Source organism: Mercenaria mercenaria, chromosome 13, assembly GCF_021730395.1.
Source record: "Mercenaria mercenaria strain notata chromosome 13, MADL_Memer_1, whole genome shotgun sequence".
Classification (NCBI taxonomy): Eukaryota; Metazoa; Mollusca; class Bivalvia; order Venerida; family Veneridae; genus Mercenaria; species Mercenaria mercenaria.
The window spans coordinates 44,163,185-44,183,252 of NC_069373.1; the positions used below are offsets into that span (position 1 = coordinate 44,163,185).

General features: G+C 35.2%; 1 protein-coding gene across 3 annotated transcripts; it reads left to right on the forward strand.

Annotated features, from left to right (window-relative positions):
- Positions 1-1,600: 1,600 nt before the first annotated feature.
- Positions 1,601-18,992, forward strand: LOC123528538 (DNA-binding protein P3A2-like). Of its 3 annotated transcripts, XR_006681995.2 has the most exons (10): positions 1,601-1,739; positions 3,273-3,441; positions 5,959-6,073; positions 6,982-7,114; positions 7,881-8,030; positions 9,196-9,354; positions 10,685-10,969; positions 12,196-12,430; positions 14,461-14,916; positions 18,450-18,992. XR_006681995.2 is itself a non-coding variant. In XM_045308304.2 (9 exons), the coding sequence occupies exons 2-9, from the start codon at positions 3,291-3,293 to the stop codon at positions 14,751-14,753; spliced, it is 1,521 nt and encodes a 506-aa protein (XP_045164239.1). In that variant the 5' UTR covers positions 1,601-1,739; positions 3,273-3,290; the 3' UTR covers positions 14,754-18,992. The 3 variants fall into 3 exon arrangements, 2 of the variants coding, with proteins under 2 accessions (XP_045164239.1, XP_045164240.1); XM_045308304.2 differs by having other exon boundaries at positions 14,461-18,992; XM_045308305.2 differs by lacking the exon at positions 1,601-1,739 and adding an exon at positions 1,943-2,120 and having other exon boundaries at positions 14,461-18,992.
- The last annotated feature ends 1,076 nt before the right edge of the window (positions 18,993-20,068 follow it).

The window sequence follows — 20,068 nt, forward strand, 5'->3', positions numbered from 1 at the left end:
TATTGTTACGAACGGCTGTTTCTGGTTATCCATTTTTTGTGTGAAAATATGTGCTTAATTAAGGTAGTTCTGCACTTTTGGATCGAAATTTTTTCTACAATGTAGAAATTGATTAAACTCTGATTTTTCAAAACTTCAGAATATACATAGAAAATTCAGCAAATAAAAAAGATAGGGCCGTGTGCTTGATTTTTTGCTAGACTGATTTGAAAAGTTTGAACCTCACGCAATATTTCGTAATGGGAGTCAATGAGAAAATCATAACTTTCATAACATTTTCGCGAACAGAAATTTTTCTACAATGTAGATTTTGATGAAACTTCTCATAGTTTTAAATAAACACATGGTCTATGATTTGGTGAAATAAAATGTACAGGTCCGTGTGCTTATTTTTGAGATATTGGACCATAATTAAAGTAAACCGGACGTTTCACGCTAATTTTAAGACATTATTTTGAATTTTTAACGTATCATATGTTTCAATATCATATTTTGACTTTAGAAATATATCAATAGTGCTATTGTAATAAATTCTAACACGATCCGCAGCAGTTGCTATATAAACATATAGCGAAATCGCCTATACATGAATCTACGATAAAATATAGCTCTTCCATTCCGCCCTACGACTGTAACACGACTGAGATTCTACTCTGCTTCCGTTATATACCGACTAAATACTCGACTTTTTCAGTGTTATGTAGTAGTAACAAAAAGTACATCAAATTTTCTGAAACAAACAATATCTAACTGATGAATTTATTTGTTTATATTTTACCGTAAGAATATGTTTCAGCCCGGTAAGTTTCAACTTCAACACCAGTGCATCTATGTCTGGTCGTGTGTGTAGTTTACAATTTCTGCGTTGTAGGCACCACAAATGTCAACTAGATTCTACTTTGACAGTAAATAAATTATAATTAATTTTCCAATCTTCCAGACTCAAGTTTTTACGTGTTTATATGCCGCCGCAATGTTCTGGCGTGTATGTTTCAGTGCCATCATGTAGGTGACGTGTACTATTTTTAGAAACTGCATATATAAACCTTGAATTATTTACCTCTGATTTCTATATCCGACCTTTGATGTTATTGAAAATAACATTTTCACGGCAATAACTACTTAATACTTTAATTAAAATTTACTGAATATCGGAAAATTCCGTTTGATGCAACGCTTTCCAATCGTGGGGAGGTTTTTATAATAGCATATGGCAAGCCGAATGACAATCGCGCTAAAATGTAGTGCTGTAAAATGCGAAGAATTTACGTGGTTAGAATCGAAATAATAAATATGTTCCAATAATTTTATCAGTTAATAAAATATGGGCAATCGTTCGGATGCGAATATTAAATCACTCGTGCTACGCACTCGTGATTTAATTATTACGCATCCGAACTCCTGCCCATATTTTATTAACTGATAAAATATAGGCACATATTTATTATTTCTTAATTTACCAACAGGTTTCGATTAAATCATAAAATTATTTTCATTTCCGTACGCCGAATACAGGTTTTATTCTACGTTTTCCGGGTAAATGACGTTACGCCATCACTTCCGGTTTATCAAATGTGCAGAATTACTTTAAATTTACGCGCGCTTTTAAAAAGGTCACGATCCATTTCGCGCATGCGCACATGACACACAAAGACTGTATACATGTAGAAAATGGCTGCAGAGTTTCAACTTGAAAATTTCGGCCGATTTCTAAAGCTTATGGGACCGTTAAGAATTTGGTAGGGCATAGTTTTGATAAGAATCATAACTGATTACATATGAACGACTTGATCTGCACCGGTTCTACTTTCGTTTAGTGGGACTCCACTGCGCAAGTCCCAGGCAGGCGGGACGCGCGCAGGTCCAAGCGCAGCCGCAAAACCTGGGACGTTTGCTGCGCATGTATGCAGTTGTAGCAGCGGCTGCTAATTACGCGCGCAAATGTCATTAATGTAGAAATGTTTTAAAAGCATTATAACATTAATTTCAACAAAATGGCTACATAATTTACTTTGAAAGGTCATTTTATCAATGTATTCAAGATGGCGCATTGATAGACGGAGTTCTGTCCCCTTAAGTCTGGAAGATGAGAAAAGCCAACATAATAAATCAATTCACATGTATCTTTCACAATTTTATTTTCATATCTAACGCATTTTGTTTTATATTACTTAATTAAAAAGGATGTTCTTCATTGACATTGGAATCTTCAGAAACAAATATAGAATTTATAAATATCCATAGCAACTGTATATATATTTTCCTGTTTGATCCAACTTTCATGTAACAAGGTTATATTCCTTGATAGAATTTTCTATAAATATAAGACAATACCATTGAGACCATACATCTTTTGAAAGAACTACGAGGGTGGTTATAGGATTTTTTCGAATTCTCTGAATATCTTGATTAATTTCAAATTTCTCATCAAAACAGATTTTGATTGGTATTTTTCATTGTAAATTTTGGACACGCGTAAAAACGTAAAAATCCAAATTTTTGGTTTTAGTTTTTGATGGAGTGTTATAAAAATTTATAAAGCAAACATTTTGTAAACATTCTATTTTGTAAACTTCTATTGACATTGTGACTTTGCCCAACAGGAAAAATTACCTTTTGCATGGCCATAGACTTTACATTCTTAAAGATATTCTGAAAACTTAAAAACAGTGGCGGCCATATATATATAATGACATATATTTTATAACTTCATTTTGAAAAATAAATCCAATTCACAAAACCTATAGTTAGAATTAGGTGAATACAGTACTTATAGAACATTTCATACAACTATGGCAGCTATGCTTGTTTGTTTATCATTGTCTATAACACTCCATCTTCAAGAACACAATATCATATGAACTCCTTTTTTCCCCCGTAACATAGATGTTATGTTTTTAACAACTGCCCCGACCTCCCAGTTATGATCAGAAATTGATTGTTGGGAGTATCCTCGTAGATGTAGATGTAAATGTCAGTAACTTTATTTTTTTCAGGTTCATTCATTAACTATTTTTGAAAAACCATGGTTTACTGTATATTGTAATGTATTAAATAATCATTATTTGTACTGACAAATTTCTCCCAGACAAACTTCAGCCAGAGTTTGAATGGATTTGGGGATTTTTCCTTCTTGGTAGTGTACATGTTCTTGAAATCTATACAATTTAAGCAAGTTTGTTCTATAATGTTTAATTTTTCAGTGTTATTGAATCAGCTACTATCAGGCAATACTTTAACTTGGGTCATATTTCTGTTTAATAAATTTATAGATCTTCATACAAGAGAAGATGGATTCTACAGTACCAGTTACTGTGAACACGGCTCATGAGATGATGAGTGATCTCAGTGAGCCGAGTTCTCCAGAAAGTGAGATGTATGACACGTCGGAGCTACTTGGTAGTGTCAGTGATGATGTAACCAATCAGCTCGCAGCTGCAGGTAATATACACTTTTCTTGCCTCAACAAGGATATTCCAGTAGAAGATCACCTTATTTTTTCCCTAGTGAAAAGATGATTTTATATTATACAATATATCTTTTAAAAGTTTGCAATGGTACACAAGAAAAATGATCTTACATGTCTGCCTGTGTCAGACAGGTGTGTAAGATCCATATAGTCTTACTTGCTTGGATTATCACGATTTGCTTGTTATACGCCCGAAGGGACGTATTATGTTATGACGCCGGTGTCCGTCCGTCTGTCCATCCGTCCGCCCATCCGTCCGAGCTCACATTTTGCATACTTAGGTGGCTATAGGAACAATAGGTAACTGCACTTTTTCTTTGATGTCATTCACTCCGGCTTTTATGTGGCTATTTTTCTCTTACGTGGCTAAAAGAACAATAGAGAGAACAAAAGAGTAGCCACATAAATATCCATATGTAGGAACGTCTGTTAGTCTGTCTGTCCGTTAGCAATTTCGTGTCCGCTCTGTAACTCTTGAACCCCCTGAAGGATTTCAAAGAAACTTGACACAAATGTTCACCACACGGAGACAACGTGCAGAGCGCTTGTTTCAAGGTTAAGGTCACACGTAGGGGTGAAAGGTCATATGAGTGTGTTTCGTGTCCGCTCTGTAACTCTTGAACTGCTTGAAGGATTTCAAAGAAACTTGGCACAAATGTTCACCACATTGAGACGACATGCAGAGCGCTTGTTTCGGATGATCACAAATGTTCACCACACTGAGACGACGTGCAGAGCGCTTGTTTCGGATGACTAGCTTGAAGGTCAAGGTCACACTTAGGAGTGAAAGGTCAAATATGACTTTGCTGTGTCCGCTCTGTAACTCTTGAACTGCTTGAAGGATTTCAAAGAAACTTGGCACAAATGTTCACCACACTGAGGCAACGTGCAGAGCGCATGTTTTGGATGACTCACTTCAAGGTCAAGGTCACACTTAGGGGTCAAAGGTCATATATGACTGCTTTGTGTATATTGCTCTGCATTGCAGTGCTCCTGTTTTTATTTGGCAGATCCCTTTTTTGTTCTCTTACAATAATTACTTCCCTTTTTTGATACTATAAATAGCTTATTTTGAAACTTTTTTATTATTGGCCGTAGGGAAAAACCGAGATTACTTTTCTCTGGTAAAACATGGATGGTACATCCAATTTTTAGATGTATTTTGACATAACTTTACCTGGTAAGAATTTTTTTTGGAATTTCTTCTTTTTGTTGTTCCTGTCCTTTGGGCTTAAACAGTCAAGTTCTTTAAATTTTGCTCCCATCCTCTGGTGTAACCCTTCGGGCGAATATTGCCCGCTTGGCGGCGCTCTTGTTTTATAATCAGCTTCTAAAATTATTTACATCACTGAGCTCATCTACATCTACATTTTACTGCCCAACAATCAATACTGATTATAACTGGGAGGCGCTTTGTCTGGGACGGACTGTTAAAAGATGAGCAAGCTCATTAGGTGCAAAGTTAAAAAGAACTACAATTACTAAGATAAAAACATAGATAGAGATTAGAAAGTTACAGTTGCCAGCCTCTCAATGGATAGAATCAAACTGGGGCTGGACTGTATATGTAGTGGGAGACCATTCCTGGAACAAATTGTTCTTGGAAAAAAAGGAGTTTGAATGGTATTGCGTGTGAGATTGTGGGATCAAGTACCGGGTAGTTCAGGTTCCTTGTAGGTGTGAGGTGGTTATGGTCAACCGCAATAAGACTGTACCTTATTTTAAAAAAATATAATAAGGGAATTTTTAATGCGGCGTTGTTCAAGGGATTGCCAGTTGAGATTATTTAGCATTTGGGTGACACTGCTTGTTTGACCATAGTTGTTACATACGTATCGAGCTTCAGATGGTTGTACTTGTTCAATTTTGTATGTTAGGGATTTTTGCCAAGGGTGCCATATAGTGGAACAGTATTCAAGCTGTGGGCGGACATAGGTGTTGTAAGCTGTTTCTTTTACTTTTCGGTTGTTTGTTTTGACATTTCTTTTGGTGAATCTAAGTGAATTATTTGCTTTCGATGTGATGTTATCAATGTTTTGACCAGCTGAGATCTTTACTTAGTGTAACGCCCAGGTATTTAGCAGCTTCTGTAGTTTTTAGTGATATATTATGGAGTGTATAGTTGAAGATGATAGGTTTTTTCTTTCGAGTAATCCTCAACACCTCACACTTATCTGTAGTATGCTGAACTAGCACTGTTGTTACATGAGGCGATACTCTTGTTACGTCTCCAGTAGGGTTCGAATCCATGACCTCTTAGTGGGGCAGCTGACACCTTAAGCACTAGACCACTGCTCCATTTTCCATCAAGAAAGTTGACAGAGGTTAAAATTTATGTGATTAATACTATCTAAAACTGTTCTAGACATCAAGGTTTGATTGTTTATGACAAAGACAGTCAGTCTTGAATACATTGTATATCAGCAAAAGATTTTGTCAGTCATATATAGATAATAGCCTCACTGTCTGGTTTAATATTTTATATTCAGGTCCAGTAGGGGTAGCAGCAGCAGCAGCAGTATTATCTACAAGGAAGAGAAAACATCCACACCATTTTGAAACCAACCCAGCTAGGCGGAAAAGACAACAGACAAGATTATTGAGGTTTTAATTTAGTTTAGTTTAAACCTGTTTAGTAAATATTGATCATAGAGAAAGCTCTTACATCTTAAGTTAACTATATGCTCAGTGACTGCTCCATAGGTTTCTTGCCAGTTCTTGTACTTTGCCTTTGGTAAGGATTACTAGGATTTGAACCTGGAAATTCAGGGTCAGGAGTCTCACGCTCTACTCTACCTTCGCGCCTTTGTGTCTCACTTTTAGGTTATATTTGTATAAATTTGCAATGTTCTGGTGTACGGTTGACATAAAAAATTGATTTTAATCAAGGCCTTATGAAAGACAGGATTTTCTAGATTTGCTTTCATTTATGGTTAAGGAATTTAACACTGGTCAGTTAAAAATGGTTGCATGTCATTAATATCTTACCAGTTATTCTGTTTGGAAAAACGGTTGCTGGATGTTTTAAGTAATATCTGAAATGATTCTATATTGTTAAAGTATACCAATAAAGATTTAATTTTTCTTATTCAGAAAGAACATACAGGTACAGTGGAACTTGTACTTATGGCCACCTCTGAATACAGACCCTTAGAATAGAGGCCTGTTTCAAAATGTCTCCATTTTCTTTTTTCTTATTCGAGAGTCAATTTTCCAAGGGTGGTCTCAGCAGACAGGTTTGAATGTACAATAAAACTTTTCTGTGAAAGACCATATTTGGAGGAATCAAGAATAAGACATTATTTCCAAAAATTAATGGTTTGCATAATACTTTTTTCAACTGCCTAAATTTGCTGCAAATGTTAGAATTTAGAAGTAAAACTAGTTGTATTTAGAGGGAAGTAATTTAACTGTTGGCATGTTGCCATTAGCATAGATCTGGCTGTTCTAGTTTTAATTGTAATTATTTTTTATACAAGTCCAATTTATTGTAATTAATCCTTTTCATACAGGAAGTTGCGACACACCATTGAAGAGTATTCAACAAGAGTTGGGCAGCAAGCAGTAGTCTTATGTTGTACGCCAAATGTTAGCCAGTCCATGCAAATGTATAAAGTATTCGGCTCACAACCATTAGAAAATGTGGTAAGTTTGATATTCTGAAGTAATCAAGGTGCTAACATAATAAGTTTAATGTTCTGAAAAAAATAAGGTGCTACTATACATATTATGATGTTCTGAAGTAATTAAGGTGCTACCATACATAGTTTCATGTTCTGAAGTAATTAAGGTGCTACTACACATAGTTTCATGTTCTGAAGAAATTAAGGTGCTACTACACATAGTTTCATGTTCTGAAGTAATAAAGGTGCTACTACACATAATTTCATGTTCTGAAGAAATTAAGGTGCTGTCATACATAATTTTGTAGCAGAATTTGAAGGGATATACCTTCACATGCACATTACAATGTTAAAATTTGTAAAGGAGATAGAGATGTTTTCTGTCAAGGGGTTTTAATTACGGAGATTTTATTTCTACAATATGCTCAGATTTTAAAATCAGCAAACTCAAAAACGATGATTTCATGTAAGTTGGGAAGTACAAATGTACTTTAAGTTTCTTGTATCTTCTGTTTCTTGTAGTATACTTACCTACTCCCCCACACCCAGGTTTAGTTTCCTAGCAATGTAGATATATTGAAGGTTTAATTAGTCTTATGTTTTCAACAAGTAACGTATGATTATTCAGAGACACTACGTGGGGGCATGTTCCATGACATATCTAGTTTATCTATAGAATTACCAAGAGAAAGAAATTTCTTTCTCAGTGATTAGAGATTGAAGTGCCTAGGCATGATAAATATTGTTTGAACCAGGAATGGATTTAGTAAATAAATCAATCTTCCCAGGTTCGGAACAACAAACAGCAAATTTTACAAGACCTTGAGCAGTCACTGCAAGAACAAACGCCACCAACCCAACAAGACAACTCTGGATTACATGAGTTACCACCCCTCGTTATAGATGGGATACCGACCCAAGTAGATAAAATGACACAAGTAGGTTTCACTGGTTATGTAGACTGGATGTCAATTTATGATGGTTCACAGTCTACTGTTTATCTAATTTATTATCAATATTATCATACCGTTTTTATATAGCAATCTTCAGGGTTGCCACTTACTTTGAAAAGTCAGGGGAAAATGATTTTTTTTAATGTTGGTGAATTGTCTGGGAAATCTTGATAAAGGTCAATGAAAAATGAAATTTTAGAAAAGTCAGGGAAAAGTCGGGGGAAAATGAAATTCTGGGTCGATGTTTAAAATGTTCATTGGCTATAGCAGTCTTCAGGCAGTATTTATAAGTATTTCCAAACACAATTTGGTGTCATTGTGTATAAACATAATTTAAATGTGTTTGAATCAATTTCGTTTTTATGTTAACTTTGGAATTTTGAAGACTGAAAGGCTTTGCCACCCTTGCCTCCAGAGCAGACAGGGTGGATTGGACGTCTGTTTGGGAGGAGGCGGCCGAAAAAATATGGTGGTATTGGTCAGTGAAAAGTATGGTTTAGTCAGGGAAAAGTCAGGGAATTTCATTTTCTCAACTAAGTGGCAATCCTGAATTTTCATGAAATACAACACATGTAAAAGTGCTCTATGGCAGATATTGAAAACAATTACAAATCTAAGAATTGCTACAAGAGAAGTACAGGTATAAATAAAACAAAACAAAAACTGTCAACCATAAAAGCAAAATTATTTGTTCAGTTTGTGAAATGTTGTACAATGAATGGGTTTTAACAGATGCTTTAAAGTTACTTAGTCAATGTATTGGCCTCCCTAATTGTGATTCGGAGTGCATTCTATAGTCTGGGAGCAGTGTATGCAAAGGTCAGGCTGCCATGCATGAAGTTTTTCATAGAATTTAACTATGCTAGAGCAAAAGGAAGTTTTAGCATTTTGAAGTCTTAAAATGTTGTTTAATATATACTCTGTTTTAAGTCTGAAATTTATACTCAGATGTTAAAATGCTATTTTTTGTTGTTTTCTCTGTTGATATATAAGCACATTGTGATGAAACACCCTCTGCATCTACAGACATCTCAGCCAAATTTCAGCATCCTAAGTTTGCTTTAAGCAAAGTAATGGCAAATTGATTATTTGGTTATATTTGGTCTGTAAATTTCAGACTCTACAGATCCAACTGTTTATTAATTTTTAGGCACAGTTGAGAAATTTCATCCCAGAAATGTTAAAGTATTCAACAGGTCGAAGTAAGCCTGGCTGGGGAAGGACAGAAAGCCGTCCTGTTTGGTGGCCAAGTGATTTACCGTGGGCAAATGTACGAAGTGATGTTCGTACTGAAGAAGATAAGAAAAGGGTATGGTTCAAGTTCATATGTACCTTGCATTAATGTTTTAAACAGTTATGTTTATAATTTAGTAATCAAATATTTAGCCTTGTCCAGTGCATCCTAATCACCCTGATTGAACCTGTATCTGTTTTAAATTAACCAAACAATGCTGTGAAATCATAAATTTTTAGCTCGACTACTCACCACGGCGTCGGCGTCACACCTTGGTTAAGTTTTTTGTACCAGTCCACATTTTGACAATGTCTTTTGAGATAAAGCTTTGAAACTTTCAACACTTGTTTACCATCATCGTGGCCAGTTATAGGCAAGAGCACATAACTCCATCAAGGATTTTGGCTGAATTATTGCCCCTTTTGACTTAGAAATCATGGTTAAGTTTTTCGTACCAGTTCATATTTAGACAAAGTCTTTTGAGATAAAGCTTTGAAACTTTCAACACTTGTTTACCATCACCATGTCCACTTATAGGCAAGAGCACATAACTCCATCAAGGGTTTTGGCTGAATTATGGCCCTTTTTGACTTACAAATCTGGGTTAATATTTCGTACCAGTTCATATTTTGACAAAGTCTTTTGAGATAAAGCTTTGAAACTTTTAACACCTGTTTACCATCACCATGTCCAGTAATAGGCAAGAGTACATAACTCCATCAAGGATTTTGGCTGAATTATGGCCCCTTTTGACTTAGAAATCTTGGTTAAGTTTTTCGTACCAGTTCATATTTTTTGAGAAGTGTTTGACATATGGCTTTGAAACTTTTATCACTTGTTTAGTATAATAGTCTCTATCTGTAGGAAAGAGAACATAACTCTGTCATCTATTTTGGCTGAATTATGGCCCTTTTTGGACTTTGAAATTGGTTCTGTTTTCATACAAGTCCATGTTTTGTCAAAACTATTTAAACACTTGTTTATCATTATGATTTCCATCTGTAGGCAAGAGTACATAACTATTTTGTCTGAATTATGGCCCTTTTTGGACTTTGAAATTGGCTCATATATTGCCATTTAGTGCAAGACTTATAGAAATCAAAGTAATACAGGAACATTGTTTGTCTAATCTATTTATTTCTTTTGTCTGAATATCCGTGGAAATATTTTGACCCCATTCTTCAATCAATTCTTCGAATAGTCAAGCACGCTGTCATCAGACAGCTCTTGTTGTGCTCTTTGTGGACACATCTATCCCAAACTTAAATACTCAACAATATAATATGGCATAAAACCACAATATCATCTGCTAATGAAAAAAACATTTTGGCAGAAAGAACAAAATTTCATGCCTATTAAATTAAACATTTACAGAATCTTAACTTGAGTTGTTTTTAAAATTTAGGTACCTTGGACGGAAGCGTTGCGTCAAATTGTCAAAAACTGTTACATGCATCATGGACGCCAAGACCTGTTACAAGTTTTCAAAGATGAGCCAGTGTCAAGTGTAACAGTTCAGACGCAGCAGCCGTTTGCTGGTACCATGATGCAGACTATAAATAACCCAGACGGTTCCGTGTCAATTATACAAATAGACCCTGGACCAAACAGAGTATTAAGTCTACCAGAAATCGGTCAAAACCAAGTGGTTACACTTCCAGATGGTACACAGGCTACAGTAGTTCACGCAGTATGTATTTAGGAAAATATTCTTTTTAAATGTAAACATTTTTTGAAAGAATTCTACTATGTGGCTTTCCAGGTGAACGCAGACAATTTTATATATCTACCCACTCTATATGATCCCAGCTAATAAAAGTTATTGTTTGATTCAATTCATTTTTTGTATACACAAGTTTTTCTTGTTAATACAGGTAAATCTTTGCAATGAGATTTCATGTTTACTGTTTTTAAGGAAAATGAGGATAATACAAAATTCAAATGGTGTTGAAAAAATGGTGAAAGGAAGAAATATCTGGGCGTAGTTGGAATATAGGGAAAATCAAATCTTTTAATGATTATGTTTAATTTATTCATCACTTTGGAAAGAAATGGTATCATATTTATGCCTAGCTTCAATGAAATGGGGGCATATTGTTTTGCTCATTGTCTTTCTGTTGGTCCGTCCGTCTGTTCGTAGACCATTTGGCTTTCAGTCAATAACCAGTGAATGCTTGGTATCACAATGATGAAACTTCATAGGATGATTGCCTGTGGACAGTACAGCTGCATGGTTTTGGAGATCTTAAAGATTAAGGTCACAGTGACTTAGAGTGAAAACAGTTTCTGCTCAATATCTTAAGAATGCTTTATCCTAAGGCCGTCAAACTTCATAGGATGATTGCCTTTGGTCAGTAGATGATTCCTATTGTTTCAGGGGTCAGTAGGTCAAAAGTTAAGGTCACAGTGACCTTGAGACTGTAAATGGTTTCCGCTCAGACTACTGTCAAACTTCATTGGATGATTGCCTGTGGTCATTAGATAGATAAAATATTAGGGACTACTGTTTTAAGGGTCATAAGGTCGAAAGGGTACAGTGCCCTCTAGACTGAAAATGGTTTCAGCTCAATAATTAAAGAATGCTTTGGCTGTCAAACATCTTAAGATGTTTTTGAGGCAATTTAGTCAGAGGTGAAGGTCATAGCATAGAAAAATTACATACCTACTTGTGTCCGACAGGCATCATGTGGGGTATATGTGTTTTACGAACAGCTCTTGTTCATAAAAGACATTAACATAGTACAATATCTGCCTTTGTTATTCTCTATAGATATAGAGCCTTCTTTATGGATATTAATAGTTCTTACACAAACATTTAAATTTATGCTTTTATATGTAAAACAATTGCCTACTGGTTCCTAGATGTTCGTATGAAAACACATAATGTGTATTAGGGTACATTTTATATTTTAACAGATCCAAGACACAAGTCTCCAACAACAACAACAACAGCAACCTCAGCAGGAGGTCCAGATCTCACAGAACTTGCCACAGTTTGCTGAGATAAGTGCCAATGGTAACCAGGTGGTCAGTACACAAGAACTGAGCGTGGTCACAGGTTCTCAGCAGGCGGCTATCAGTGCACTGCAAGCATCCATCAACAGTGCAGGCCAGATCATTTTGACCGGAGCTGATGCTTCGCAACTTGGTGGTGAGTTCATACAAAGATTTGTAGAACGATCTGTATCTGAAACTCTTACCAGAGCATAGAATAAAGTCTTGCAACCACTAGATCACATGACCACTGAAACGAGATCTTATTTATCGATGATGATGGTATTTAAATGTTTTTAGCTCACCTGTCACAAAGTGATAAGGTGAGCTTTTGTGATCGCGTGGCGTCCGTCGTCCATGCGTAAACTTTTGCTTGTGACCATTCTAGAGGTCACATTTTTCATGGGATCTTTATGAAATTTTGTCAGAATGTTCATCTTGATGATATCTAGGTCAAGTTCGAAACTGGGTCACGTGCGGTCAAAAACTAGGTCAGTAGATCTAAAAATAGAAAAACCTTGTGACCTCTCTAGAGGCCATATTTTTCATGAGATCTTCATGAAAATTGGTCAGCATGTTCACCTTGATGATATCTAGGTCAAGTTCGAAACTGGGTCATGTGGGGTCAAAAACTAGGTCAGTAGGTCTAAAAATAGAAAAACCTTGTGACCTCTCTAGAGGCCATATTTTACATGAGATCTTCATGAATATTGGTCAGAATGTTCACCTTGATGATATCTAGGTCAAGTTCGAAACTGAGTCAAGTGGGGTCAAAAACTAGGTCAGTAGGTCTAAAAATAGAAAAACCTTGTGACCTCTTTAGAGGCCATATTTCTCAATGGGTCTTCATGAAAATTGGTCAGAATGTTCACCTTGATGATATCTAGATCAAGTTTGAAACTGGGTCACGTGGGGTTAAAAACTAGGTCAGTAGTTCTAAAAATAGAAAAACCTTGTGACCTCTCTAGAGGCCATATTTTTCATGAGATCTTCATGAATATTGTGCAGAATGTTCATCTTGATGATATCTAGGTCAAAATCGAAACTGGGTCACGTGGGGTCAAAAACTAGGTCAGTAGGTCTAAAAATAGAAAAACCTTGTGACCTCTCTAGAGGCAATATTTCTCAATGGATCTTCATGAAAATTGGTGAGAATGTTCAGCTTGATGATATCTAGGTCAGATTCGTAACTGGGTCATGTGCGGTGAAAAACTAGGTCAGTAGGTCGAAAAATAGAAAAACCTTGTGACCTCTCTAGAGGCCATATTTTTCATGAGATCTTCATGAAAATTGGTGAGAATGTTCACCTTGATGATATCTAGGTCAAGTTTAAAAGTGGGTCACGTGCCTTCAAAAACTAGGTCATTAGGTCAAATAATAGAAAAACCTTGTGACCTCTCTAGAGGCCATATTTTTCAATGGATCTTCATGAAAATTGGTCAGAATTTTTTATCTTGATGATATCTAGGTCAGATGTGCTCAAAAACTAGGTCACTATGTCAAATAATAGAAATAACGACGTCATACTCAGTTCAACACTTGGTCATGTGGGGATAGGTGAGCGATTCAGGACCATCATGGTCCTCTTGTATTTTATAAGCATCTGGACAAATATTAATGTAAATAACCATTTCATTAATTTATCAGGGTGATACATGATTAAAGGTGGAAACTGCCAATTGCGATTTTGTCTTTTATTAATTATTTTGTTTATATTATACTAATTTATCTCATTGTCATTGTACTCTTAAATATATTTCTCTGTTTAGACTGTTGAGATCTCTCGATCAAGTAGCTGTCGCTTTATCAACAAAACCATTTCTCTCCTTTGGTGTCCCTATTAGCTATTACATTACATTTATCTAAGTCTATGAAACTTTAAAGTACTGTGTTGCTGCTGTCAGATCAGTTTCCAGTGAAAAACCAGGGGTCAAGGGAATTGAACAGTAGATTTATGAAATTTGATCCCAATTAGCAAAGAAGCATTATTTTGCAAATCAGCAAATTCTTGTCACCACAAAATAATTATTTTGATGAAACCAAATTTTTATGCCCACAAAATACAGTAATTTCACACTGTACCATAAACATGTGAACATGGATTCAGATCAAAATCATGCAAAGCATATTTGTCAAAAAATAGGCCATATTTATACAGTATCAAGTTATTTTTATTTATTTTTGTAGGCATAATGACAGTGTTGCCTGTATCAATGTATCAACCAGTACAAACTGTTCAGCAGATACCTGCAAATTTAAATTTCCAACTACAACAACCAGCCAATCAGGCGGTGGAGATCCCCATGGTAACTGTTGCCGGGGGTGATGCAGCCTCAGCTTCATTACAAGGAGAAGATAACTCTAGTATGGAAGTGAAAGAAGAGACAAGTTTAGAAGAAGGTTCAGTAGAAGACAGTGGACAGTTGAATATGCAAGATACTGATGATACTTCTCCTTCAGAACTACAAATTTTGCCCTGAAAATACCTTTTAACGTGTGCTAAAGACCACCTTGGTCTCTAAAAGACCACATGTTTCATTTCTCATTTAAACACACATACAGCATGTTAACCTGTGAATAAAGACCACCTGCAGATGATAAAGATCATATTTTAGCTCTCTCAGTGGAGGTCTATATCAACAGGTATTACTGTAATGACCTATTTATGCTTAGAATGTTCAGAAAGACATGAATCATGGATGACTCTTGTAAGCCAGAACCTCTTTGATGTAGAAACATCTCCATGCTGTAGAATTTTCATGGTCTGGAATATGTTTCCACTGTTCAAAAAGTAATCTCTAGCCTGGAAATCTCTCAAGCACTAGTTTTTCCTTTGGCTTAGAGGCTTTTCTATATAGTTGTTCTGTACATTTTTTCAGTATTTTATCAGCAGTATCACTATTTTATGCCAATAAGCTAAGGTTACACAGAGCTCTGTAACATTACTGAAATTATGTTGAAAAATGGTGCTGTAATCTGGATCAGCCAAAAACATGTTGATTCATTCATACCAGTAAAACTAAACTTTAAATGAAGTAAAATATGCTTATATTCAGTTCTGTGAAAGTTTTAATCAGAATTTTATTTTGATATATTGTAAATTTTACAAAGTTAGGTCGTAGCTATAGAGATTTACATTATGATTATTCGTAAATGACAGGGGTCTAGCTAGGTCCAATTTTTTGGGAGAAGCTTCTCCCTCCAGCTGATTTAGGGAGAAGTGGGGAGACTTCAGGGAGAAATGGGAAGACTTTTCCTACCGCAATGCTGTTGAGTGATACAAAAGGTGGCTGTAACTTTCTTGTTTCTATATAAAAAACATTGAAGTGACCATTCATTTTCTTAGTAATAGGTCATTTCCCATACAGTGGTTATTGTTCCATTACAAAATTCTGAAAAAAAGTCGTTTTCAAAATTCAAGCCGATGCTGTTAATCTAACCCACCAATTTTTCATGATTATTTATTATTAACACTGAGCCGCCACCTCGGTGAACAATATCTCGCTCATATAAAACTGAAAGTAAACTGTGTAAACTAGAAATACATATTCAAATCAATTCATCGATGGAAGTCAATTTAACGTAGTTAATACATTACATGTCATTCTTTTATCATAGATAACAAATAGATTACAAATAATTGTGTACAAAATTCCAATTAATCGCATGGATAATCAGCAATTTCTTTATAAACGCAAAGTGTCAAAGACGCAACCGCTAATTATGCTATCGGTGTGTGTCTCTGTGTATTCAACACTCATTTAGACACCATGCAAATTGTCAAGGTAATTAGCAAATGCGGATATCAAAGAAAATCGGGCGACTTGCATTTCGCTTTGAGGTTAGTTTTGAGCGAAGTTTGAAGTTCCAAAATGCCTATTTCGCTCAAGTCGCCCACTCGCGAGAGCCCTGAATGAGATATGAATTCCAGTTGTCAGACATGTGAATTTCTTATAACATTTCATATTAGTAAAATTGAAGGCAGTGGCTAGAGAACCGGAATCCATTTCCTAGACTGCGAACTTATTCGTCCGGAACCAGTTCTCTAAGCAAAATACTGTGCATAGGCTTTGAGATTCAGTCTTTGCAAAAGCCATAAATTTTTCCATAAAAGTAGTGAACATTATTGTTTTCATAGGGACAAATTTACATGAATTATCCAAAAAAGACATAATTAGCAAAAAAAATAATCCCACACACATATGATTTTAAGGTTATTTGACAGAACAAGTGTCATGTCATCAGTATTATCATTAAATTTGAAAAATGAAGAATTTAATTTTTGTAGTCTTTTTAAGAAGTATAATGTTCTTTTTTTTCTGAGAGTCCTTTTTACATACCTTTTATCCCCAGGTAGTGGTGCAGGAAGATATCTTATTTTAACTACTGTATTCCAAATGAATTTTATCCCATCTAGTTACACAGAAATGTTTGGAAATCAGTCAGAATTTCTGCATTGATAAATCATGATTAAATCTGATATGTTTCTTATGACCAGACTGCATCAAAACTGCTACTGGATGTCAGTAAATCATATATCACTTATAATTAGTTGAGTTTTAGCATGACATCCATGGCAGATAAATTTCTCATGATTGTATACACTGAAAATTCATGTAACATGCACATTCATAAAAATAACAAAGGCTATTCCTTCAACTGCATGGATACATAAATTGTTAATGATTAAAGCCATGGTTGAAAATCATGCTAAGAACCAGTTATTCAAGATTTTTCAACACCATGATTAATCAGCACATTTCTCTAGTACAGTACCAGTAATTGTAGTGTTTAGATGTTTGTGGTAATATTTTCCCTGAATTGGCAGTTTTATTTTGCCAAACCTTTTACTGTGTACTGTTTGGGAGATTATAAGGATCCTACCTGCATGTCTGTGTAAGACAGGTTTTTCCCTACCAAAGGGACTGTGGAATGAAAAATGGAGCATTAGCGAGGTTTTTTTTATCAAAGCTGTCCGGAGGGATGGGAAAAAAGCTACCTTACACAGGCAGACATGTTAGATCATTTTTCTTGCCTATCACATTCAAAAAAGATTGTGGTGACAAATATATTTGGGTATTTCCAGCATTATTTTAGTAGTTTGTGGCAGTACTATGTGACGTCACCTATGTGCACGCTATTTTAGACAAGTTTTTTCCCTAGGGAAAGACAGGAATTGCTATCCCTGGCACGTTCTCAGACAAATGGATACTTTCCCTGCTAGGTAGGCAAGAAAAGCAATATGAATATATTTATTCTTATACATGTATGAACCAATTACTTAAAAAGAACACACTTATTTAATTTACTGTTAAATTATTGTCAGACCTATAGCCTTGTTCACCCATATCAGGTATAAAAAAATGAAATTGTTAATAATGATGTGCTGAACTGATACCAATCCTAATTGTTCAATGCTATGGAGTAATCAGTATTAAATCATAATGTTTAAATAATGTTTGTTTGCCGTAAAACCCAAATAAATAAATAAATAATGTTTGTTCATCATGTGACTCTCATAAGTTAACTTGAAACATTATTGTGCAGTTTTTAGACAGTGACATCATATTGTGTATAAGTAATTTCATGATGTTTTTTTTTCAATACATGATGTCAGAGTTACCAGCTGAAGAAATATTGGCATACCTTGTCTTAGCAGATCTTTTTTTTTTTGTCATTTTATTGTATATAAAACAAAGCTTTGGCTGATTGTAAAATACAATGTCCTTGTTTTACATGCTTTATTAAAGGGTATTTTCACACAGAAATTACAAGTGAAAAATTAAACATGGAATTTAGAAATCAGTCATTGAAGATACAGTAACTTATAAAATGGCACTTCATAGTCAATGGAATCTATTTTGGGAACCTATGACATCTGCTTTCTTTCCTTATATGGGCATTACCATATAAGGTAAATTCATGACAGTCAACTGAACTAATCGTGTTTCTCTGAACCTAGAATAAACAAAAATATATATTAAAAAAAGAATTGAAATGAAATCATGTAATTAATAATACTTTAAACATTTTCTCCGTAATTGCCATAATCTGTTATGATCATATGAGCAACGGCTGATGATGTCACTGTTCCCAGAATGGCTGCCATCATGTTATATGGGTACAAATGTACTAATCAAATAATATGCTTTTCTTTTCTTTTTTTCTTTGTTTAGATTGATGTACACAGAAAAAAGCTGTTTCTTTCAGTTTTATGCCAGAAAAGCTGTCAAGTCAATGCTTGTAGACCCATATTGCAAGTATATTCTGCCTTTGAAATTTTGAATGCAGTATTTAACATGTATTTGCAATTTCTTTCTTGATTTCAAATGCTTTCATTTTGTTATAATACATGATATCAATTATTTTTGTTATACTGTTAGTTTGATGCTTAAATAATCAATAGTTTGGTGCAGTGTGTTCTACATACAAAAATATATCAATCTGAATTTGCTGCCACAAAGGAATACAAGGTTGCATAGTACTGCATGGTAAACATTTATTGAATGGCTTGCCAATTAATAGTCAAAACTACTAGCTTTGGGTCCAAAGGACCAATAGCTAATTGTTATGACTATTGACAAGGAAGCCAGTTGATGTGTTTTATTACATGGCATAAGAAATAAATTCACAAGATTTTTTGTCAAGTTTTGACTGTTGTTGACTTGGTGTATAATAAGTCATATAATTATATTTATTATAAAACATTGCTTTGTTGACTATGTCCTTTGTTGTTTTATTAGGTTTGCTTTTTAGCTTGACTACTTAAAGATTAAGTAGAGCTATCCTACTTACCACTGTGTCGGCGTCAAACCTTGGTTAAGTTTTTCGTACCAGTCCACATTTTGAAATTTTCCACACTTGTTTATCATCACCATGTCCAGTTTTAAGCAAGAGTACGCAACTCCATCAAGGATTTTGGCTGAATTATGGCCTCTTTTAACTGACAAATCTAGTTACAGTTTTTTGTACAAGTTCATATTTTGTCTAAAGTGTTTGACATACGGCTTTGAAACTTTTATCACACGTTTATTAAAACAGTCTCTATCTGTAGGCAAGAATACATAACTCTGTTGACATGTGGCTTTGAAACTTTGAACACTTGTGTATCATCATGATTTCCATCTGTAAGCAATAGTAGGCAAGAGTATACCTCTGTCAACTATTTTGGCTGAATTATGGCCCTTTTTGGATTTGGAAATCAGTTAAATTTTTCATACCAGTCCATATTTGTCATATGGCTTTGAAACTTTGTCCACTTGTTTATCATCATAGTCTACATATGTAGGTATGACTACATAACTAGGCCAAGGACTTTAGCTCAGTCAGTTATGGCCCTTTTTATGCCCCCGAAGGGAGGCATATAGTTTTTGAACCGTCTGTCTGTCTGTCGGTCTGTCAGTCTGTCGGTCTGTCCGCAATTTTCGTGTCCGGTCCATATCTTTGTCATCGATGGATGGATTTTCAAATAACTTGGCATGAATGTGTACCACAGTAAGACGACGTGCAGTGCGCAAGACCCAGGTCCGTAGCTCAAAGGTCAAGGTCACACTTAGACGTTAAAGGATAGTGCATTGATGGGCGTGTCCGGTCCATATCTTTGTCATCGATGGATGGATTTTCAAATAACTTGGCATGAATGTGTACCACAGTAAGACGACATGCAGTGCGCAAGACCCAGGTCCGTAGCTCAAAGGTCAAGGTCACACTTAGACGTTAAAGATCATTTTACATGATAGTGCATTGATGGGCGTGTCCGGTCCATATCTTTGTCATTCATGCATGGATTTTGAAA

Coding starts and splice junctions, on each gene's coding strand:
- LOC123528538 (XM_045308304.2), top strand. CDS start 3,291: ATGGATTCTACAGTACCAGTTACTGTGAACACGGCTCATGAGATGATG. Junction 8,031..9,195: donor AAGTAGATAAAATGACACAA/GTAGGTTTCACT, acceptor ATTAATTTTTAG/GCACAGTTGAGAAATTTCAT. Junction 9,355..10,684: donor CTGAAGAAGATAAGAAAAGG/GTATGGTTCAAG, acceptor TTTAAAATTTAG/GTACCTTGGACGGAAGCGTT.